Source organism: Acinonyx jubatus, chromosome C2, assembly GCF_027475565.1.
Source record: "Acinonyx jubatus isolate Ajub_Pintada_27869175 chromosome C2, VMU_Ajub_asm_v1.0, whole genome shotgun sequence".
Taxonomy (NCBI): Eukaryota; Metazoa; Chordata; class Mammalia; order Carnivora; family Felidae; genus Acinonyx; species Acinonyx jubatus.
Window position 1 is genome coordinate 112708629 of NC_069384.1, and position 8537 is coordinate 112717165.

Consider the following 8537-nt stretch of genomic DNA (forward strand, 5'->3'; position numbering starts at 1 on the left):
TGGGGATGTGGAGAAGCCGGAGCTTCTTTGCGTTTGGACGCTGGCCCCGGAAGTGGCGAGGGCGGGGTCAACACTGCCGAGTAAAGTCCTCTGACTTGGGAAGATGCTGCTGGACCTTTCGGAGGAGCATAAAGAGCACCTGGCCTTTCTGCCGCAAGTGGACAGCACGGGTCAGGGGACGCGGCCGCGGAGGGTGGTGTTCTGTGGTCTGGGGAGGGGAACAAGGGGTGTGCCCGGCGCTCACGGTCTCCTGGTTTCCCTTGCAGTGGTCGCCGAGTTTGGGCGGATTGCGGTGGAATTCCTGAGGCGAGGCTCGAACCCCAAGATCTACGAAGGCGCCGCCAGTAAGCCTGGGAGGGGCACTTCGCGGGGAAGTGCGGGCCATTCTTTGGCACCCTGGAGAGATAGGGGTTTTTGCAGCTCCAATGGTCTAGTTCTCATTGTGGTAGAATAAAAGCAGAAAGGCTCTTCAGGGCGCAGATCCTGCCCATCCCCTAAGTAGCTTTGAGATTTTTAAAGCTTCTATTAAGTCGGTGTTGTCATCCGTAAAATGGACATACTACCATCTGCCAGAGATACTATGATGCTTAAATGCACCAAAGCGTGTGAAATAGTTGGGTGAGCCATTAATATCATGCAAGTGTTTGGTTATAATTACTTCAGATATCCGCTTTTGCTGCAGTATTGTTTTTTCCCTGCCGGACAGGGTAGTTTCTGAGATTGTCAGCCCTTGAATTCCACTTATGCCAGACTTGAAGTAGCTGGACATTCAAGAGAAGGACTAAGGACTGTATGCCTGATGCTAGTCTGTCTCCACGGGTCTGCATTTTGAAAAGAAGTTTACACAGCGGCAAATACCCAAAGCATTTGTCCAGCAGTGGAGAATGAACAGGAGTCTATTACTAAGTCATTATTTTTCATCGTAGTGTTTGAAAATATGGAATAATGGATAATATTTATTACTAAATAAGAATTTGAGTAAAAGGATAAATATCACACAATAATTTATTTGCTTTTTTTTCTTTTTTCCCAGGAAAACTAAATGTGAGCAGTGACACTGTCCAGCATGGTGTGGAAGGATTAACATACCTCCTCACTGAAAGCTCAAAGCTTATGGTAAGGGCTTCTGTGGAGTGTGTGTATTTCTTCAACCTTAAAAAGCTCCAGTGTACTCTGTATCATAGCCTCATAGCCCTGGCAGGCACCTGCTTATTTCAGTAATGTTGTTAATGGTTTATAATTGATTTAGTGAAGCCATGCCTAAACAATATGGCTGTAATGTGATCTGCTGGTATGAAAGCCTCTTGCTAGTATAAATTAGAATTCTCTCTAATTCTGCATGTTATTAAGCCATATACAATAGTGGGTATCCTAGGAAGGGGGAGGAATAAATGATTTTTTAATTTTTATTTTTATTTTTTTGCATATTAGCAGTATCTGACTTGACGGAGAATAGGAGAGAAACTGGGAATTTAAAAAAAAATTTTTTTAACGTTTATTTATTTTTGAGAGACAGAGACAGAGCACGAGTGGGGGAAGGGGCAGAGAGGGAGACACAGAATCGGAAGCAGGCTCCAGGCTCTGAGCTGTCAGCACAGAGCCCAACATGGGGCTCAAACCCACGAGCTGTGAGATCATGACCTGACCTGAAGTCAGAGGCCCAACCGACTGAGCCCCCAGGCACCCTGAGAAACTGGGCATTTTAATAATTCTTTTTATGTTTAATACAAGTATTTTTATGTATCAGAAACTCAGACTTCAAAATAGTGGGTAAGAGTTATCTCTATCAAGGATGTAGTTTCTTTTACCAGGCAGAAAAGAATTAGGAGATATCATATTCTTTTGTGTATATCAAATATTTTAGCATTTCTAGACAATCATAAATTTGATGTTCTGTTAAACTTGATTCACTTTCAGATTTCTGAACTGGATTTCCAAGATTCTGTTTTTGTTCTGGGATTCTCTGAAGAATTGAACAAATTATTGCTTGAGCTTTATCTAGACAACAGAAAAGAGATCAGAACTATTCTGAGTGAATTGGCACCAGACCTTCCCACTTACCACAGCCTTGAATGGAGACTAGATGTACAGGTATGGTTTCCCCCACCTGACAAACTATAAGATTAATTTTGGTTCTATGTCTTCAGGCTTATTGTATTCTTTACCACCTTAACTGAACTTTGGTTTGAAACTTTATTTTTTTAATGTTTATTTTGAGACCATTTTACAAATAGTTCATTTTCTGATATGCTTAATGTGTTTACATCAGTTTCACTTGCAAAGTTTGTAACAAATAGGTTCTTTTGGTAAGGAGATGGTCATGCAAATTTTTAAAGTGGTATTTGATTTTTAAAAACTTTTATGCCTAAGCAAAACATACATGGATTAAAGTGCATACGTCATTGTATAGCTCAGTGAATTATCACATGGTAAAAACACCCATAAAACCAAGACTTGCCCATGACAGGCACCCCAAAAGCATCCTCTTTGCTTCTTACCAATTCTCCTTCTTTCCTTTCCAAAGGTTAACGAGCACCCTGACTTCAAATACATAGATTACTTTTACTTGTTCTTTAACTTTCTATATATGAAATGATTCAGTAAATATTCTTTTGTGTCTGGCTGCTTTTACACTACGTTTGTAAGATTCAGTCATTTGCAAAGCCACATTGATAACCGAAAGGGAGTTCTCAGACTCTTGTATGTAGCCCTTTATCAAGCAGTGACAGCTAATAGATGTTTATTGAATGTCATCATTTGCTGATTAGAGCTGTGCCAAATGCATTGGTACACAAAAGAAGTATGAGACATTTTCTCAATTGGAAAAGATGTTATATACTCAGGGATATTAGGTGTTCTCAAAATAACTAGTAATTACAGATAGTTATAAGTTACTGGAGGGGGGGAATATAGTTGTAGACATAAAGTTACAGCTATGTACTGTACTTCACAAACATAGCTTAGGTCGTTCAGTGGATGCTTGCAGAATCCAGGAAAGCTTCAACAAAAGGAGGTAAAATTTCAGAAGGGTCAATAAATAGAGAAAACCAGGGTTAATGTTCTTGGAAGAGGAGGCAGCATAAGCATAAGGGAATGAGCTTTGAATAGGTTGCACACTAGTTCCCAAACTTGACTGCATATTGGAAAGGCATGGATAGTCTTAAAATATTTTCGTATCTATGTTCCGCCCCCAGAGATTCTGCTTTATTGTTATGGGGTTTGGTCCGAGCATCAGAATTTTTTAGAGTTCCGCTTGTTAGCCAGGTAATTCTAATTTGCAATAAAGTTTGTAAATTACTGTTATAGTGGATTCTTCCTGATTTGAATGGTGGTAACATGGTCCAAACAGGATACAGAAATTCATTTAGAGGGTTTAGCAGTTATAATCCAGTGTAATGAGTGCTTGAATAGGTATAAACACAGGGTATGGTATAAACCAGATTGTAGGCTCTATGAGGGCAGGTACTGTGTCTTGTTCAGTACTGTGTCCCCAGCACAATGCCTGGTACATAATAGGCATTCAGTGCTGAATATAAAAAAAGGTGGGGGAGGGTAAGTAGCTTCTTAAATTATTTATCAAATATTTTTGTACAATTATCATGTGTTAGGTATTGTGGATTTAAAGAATCAGACACAGTTTGTGCTCTCGGAGACATAAGCAGCAAATCCTGTGGGGCTATGGGAAGGAGGAGATCACTGTGGCCAAGCTTCTATGTTTAGGTCCTTTCATAATAACCAGGTGGAGGAGATGTGAGATGGTCATGTTTATGAGATTCAGTAGTAATTTATCTTGTAAATCTTTAGCTCTCTCTTGGGTGTGGGTAATTTCTGACTTTTGGGTTCTGGTAGCCCATAGAAGTTATTTTTTTGGCTTTATCGATTTGCATTGAGTTTTTCCATTATGAAGACATTTTTAGAAATTAGAAACAAGCAATTGAATTTTCTAAAACTTGGGAGAGCTCATTTACCCAGTGCAATGGGTTTGAATAGTGTGTTACTGCAAGAACTAATATAGTTTAAAGTTGAGTGTATACTGAATGAATATTGCTTCATGTGGTAAAATGCGTTTAAGGGGTAAAAAAGCTACTTAGAGAACTAATAGATTTTCTGAGCTCATTAGTCAAAATTATTACAAGGGATTTTAATTGGAGTAGATTCTTCTTTATAGGAGGAAGACTTGTCAGATGAAGATCAGCTGAATTGCTAGGAAACTAGTGACAAGTTACAGGACGTTTCGTTTTTGAGTAACTGATTTGTCTCATGGACACTGGTAGTGAATGGACAATTACCATCTAATTGTGCAGTTGCTTATGAGAAATACATTAATCATCATAGTTCAGTTTCTAGTAGAAACATTTCCCTTCATAAATTGCCAGCACAATTAATGCAGTTAATAACATAAGTAAATTGAATGCATCTGAGATTGGTGAGGGACGATTTACCTTTAGGACTGATCCATTTAAATTGCTTTTGTTATTTTTACAAAGAGAAGGACAGAACATAAGTTTAATCAGGAACCTTGTGGGCTACTGTTCTTTATCCTGTAGTACTGTCCTTGAAATTCATTTCTGAGAAAAAAATTAGGTCTAAATATGTCTTACTAGGTGTTTGTTAGGGATGTTGTATAACCTTCATCTGGAAATTTTAAAGAATGATATAGATGCTTATTTGTAAAGGATATTAATTTAGATATGTTGTGTAAAAGTTTGAGGATAGATTGAAGCTTTGGATGAAAAATTTATGGTTTATACACCTAGATACATTTGGTCCCTGTCTATCAATGCAGATATAGAGGAAAAAGAAGTATAAACAATGTGTAAGTGAATCAGTAAGTAGTATTTTCAGTCATCATATTTATAGTTTACCTATCTTTCATATCTATAATTTTCTGTACTGGAGAAATCTTAAAGAGACACTTTAACTTATATGTATCTGTATTATTTTGGGGACTGGCTAACTCAAGGGGATTGACCTGTTGTTTCCAAATTATTTTTAGACATTAAATTTCAGTATCGTGGGTTCTTTTGGAAGCCAGATCACCTAGAATTAATTGGAAGAAGTTATTAGTCAGAATATTCTGTGTTGCGGTATAAATTAATCCTGAAATCTCAGGGTTAGATTTTTGCTCACTCGGAAGTCTCTTCAATTGGGCTTCTTGTCCTTTTGACGTGACTCCAATAATTTTAGGTAACAATCTTGCTTTCCTGTATAGCAAGATGTCTCAGGCTCAATCTTGCACAGTTGTTATCCCAGACCTCTAATCAGTTACTCCTTTAAGGAGCTCCTGGCTCCTTTTAAGGAAGAATGGTCTTTAGAGAACAGTTGGTGCTAGAGCTAAATGCCTTCGCTTTCAAGTTAGCCATTGTTTCTAGTAGTTTCCTTTTTTTTCTTTTAAAAATATGTCAATGGTACTTTTTAAAAAAATTCAGAATATATCATACAAATAAAGATTATAGATACTCAGTTTAAAGAATAATAGTAGGGGCGCCTGGGTGGCTCAGTTGGTTGGGCGGCCGACTTCGGCTCAGGCCATGATTTCGCGGTCTGTGGGTTCGAGCCCCGCGTCAGGCTCTGTGCTGACAGCTCAGAGCCTGGAGCCTGTTTCAGATTCTGTGTCTCCCTCTCTCTGACCCTCCCCCATTCATGCTCTTCTCTCTCTGTCTCAAAAATAAATAAACGTTAAAAAAAAAAAAAATAATAGTAAAACAAGTACCCATTGCCAAGCTTAAGAAATACACTGAGGGGCACCTGAGTGGCTCAGTTGGTTAAACATCTGACTTAAGCTCAGGTCATGATCTCGATGTTCATGAGTTCGAGCCCTGCGTCAGGCTCTTTGCTGACAGCCCAGAGCCTGAAGCCTGCTTCAGATTCGTCTCCCTCTCTCACTGCCCCTCCCCCACTCGCACTCTGTGTCTCTCTTTCTCAAAAATAAATAATTTAAATTTTTTTTTTTAAAGAAATACAATGAAACCATCTGTGACCTACCACAGTTACAACCCCTCACACTTCCCTGAGGTAACCATTTTCCTGAATTTGATGTTAATCCTTTCTTTATAGTTTTTGGGTTTTTTTCCCCATTTGGCAAGTGAGTACTTTATCTTTTTTTAATTTTTTTTAATTTACATCCAAATTAGTTAGCATATGGTGCAACAATTAGTTTAACACATTTTTTCATTAAACTTTAGTTTTTATGTATTCTTCTGCAACTTGCTTTTCTGATTGAACATTTTCTTTTTAGAATTATCCATGACAATTTATATTGCTGTAGTTTGTTTCTTTTCATTGACATTTAGTAAGCATTTTATTTTTAGGAATATCCTCAATACACCCATTCTGTTGTTAAAGAGTATTTGAAATGTTTCTAATTTTTGACTCTTGGAAACAAATACTATTGTGAATATACGTATATATGTAAGAATTCAAGGTATATACCTAGGAGTGGAATTGATGGTACTATTATATTCTTTTCCAAAGTTATTCTCTTACCACTCTGACCAGCAGTGGATGAGAGTTCCCATTCCTATCACTTGCAGTGCCCCACATGGGCAGGTTTTTAATTCTCGCCAGTCTGATATGTGTAAAATAGTATGTTATGTTTTTATTGCCATTTTCCTAATTACTAATAAAAAGTTGAACATGTTTTCCTATGTTTATCTATTTGTGTTACTTCTTTTGTGAATTGCTTACTTAGGTCTTCTGCACATTTTTCTTGGTCTTATGGGGTTTGTTGTTGTTTTTAATCAGAACATTCTGATTAAATTTCATGCATTCTGAATACTGATCTTTTGTTGGGGGAGGGGGTTCTATGCGTCATAAAATATCTTATCAGTTTGTGGATTGTTTTTCCACCATCTTTAGGTATTCTTGAAAGAAAGTGTTAATAATTTAAATGTATTTCAGCTTATCAGGTTTTTTCTTTGTGGTTTGTGCCTTTTATATCATGTTTAAGAAATCCTTCTGCCGGGCAAGGTTGCATATACATTGTCATGCCTTTTTTCTTTCCAAAGGTTTTAAAGTTCATTTTTCATTTTGAAGTCTATGATTTATATGAAATTTGACTTTTGTATATGATATAAGGTAATTATAAATATTATATGTTCAGCATGATAATTAGTTATTCTCTTACTCCATTTAAAATGAAGCTTGCAAGCAGAAGCCTCAGGCAACAGATAAAACCATCAGTGACTATAAAGCTACACCTTAATCAGAATGGAGATCACAACACCAAAGTTCTGCAGACAGACCCAGCCACTCTGCTCCATTTGGTTCAGCAATTGGAACAAGCATTGGAGGAGATGAAAACAAACCACTGTAGGAGAGTTGTGCGCAATATCAAGTAGTTCCAGTTTTCAGGACTGGAATCACTGAATCACTCACGTATTGATAATGCGACAGTTATTTTTTAATTTTTTATTAATTACAGTGATAAATACATATAGTTCCCATGAAATTTCTTTTTCTATGACAAGATATTGAGGTCGTGATCAAAAGCTAAAGTTAAGGGGTGCCTGGGTGGCTCAGTTGGTTAAGCGTCTGACTCTTGATTTGGGCTCAGGTCATGATCTCACAGTTCATGTGATCAAGCCCTACATTGGGCTCTGCGCTATTAGCATGGAGATTTTCTCTCCCTTTCTTTCTGGGCTTCCCCTGCTCGCACTCTGTCTCTCTCTCAAAATAAATAAATAAACATTAAAAAAAAAAACAACGCTAGAGTAAAGTTCCTTTCCTGGTGCTAAATGTGGTCTGTTTCTTGACTAATTAAGATGTATTTTATATGTTAAAAGTGTATGTACAATTGAATCAACTGGAAGTGAATCTGTCCTATTCATATCTTTGGTGTATATGAATGTCTTTTATTCGTACTTCTTTTGATTGCTTAACCTGACTGTTCTTTATTGACCAAAATTTGAAAATAAAATTCACAATGTAATATTACTGCTATTCAGAATATTTTTAGACAGTTCATTGTTTTTGACTTTAAAAGCACCCACAATGTTAGTAGCTATGGAATAGTTGGAAGTAAATATGAATTTTTTTAAATGCTACATTGTTTAGGGGGTTCATGCATTTTTCCTGGTTAGTAAAGGTAATAAATACTATGTTGCTTAAGTTTGAGTTGTCATGGCTAATTTGCTTAAATAGTACTCAAATTTGTGTGATCATATATTACATTTTATCAAGGACCACTTTTTTTCCCTAGTATGCAAAGCATCTAAGAGACACACTGTCATTTACATTTATACACAGTGAATATAAGAGTAATATAATCACTTATTAATTATCTAAATATAAATTACAGTGACTTTTTGTCATTTTTTTTTGGATGCAGTATATAAAAAGGGCAGGAGTCCATGTTTACTACATGTAAATATCCCTTCTTTACAAACTTGATTTGTTTGTTTTTTAGTAACTATAAACTGTCGGCTTGAAAAACTCAGATACTGATGTGTCGATTGGCCTGATAGAGTACAGGGACACAGGGAGACTTAAGGAGTAGCAGATTTAAGGAGAAAAAAAAAAAACACGGTGGAAATGGG

At 36.9% G+C, this 8537-nt stretch overlaps 1 protein-coding gene across 1 annotated transcript; it reads left to right on the forward strand.

Annotated features, from left to right (window-relative positions):
- Positions 1 to 17: 17 nt before the first annotated feature.
- Positions 18 to 7941, forward strand: COMMD2 (COMM domain containing 2). The gene is made up of 5 exons (XM_015072519.3): positions 18 to 170; positions 267 to 344; positions 1034 to 1116; positions 1918 to 2091; positions 7143 to 7941. Exons 1-5 carry the CDS (start codon positions 104 to 106, stop codon positions 7338 to 7340), a joined length of 600 nt encoding a protein of 199 aa, XP_014928005.1. The 5' UTR covers positions 18 to 103; the 3' UTR covers positions 7341 to 7941.
- Positions 7942 to 8537: the final 596 nt, after the last annotated feature.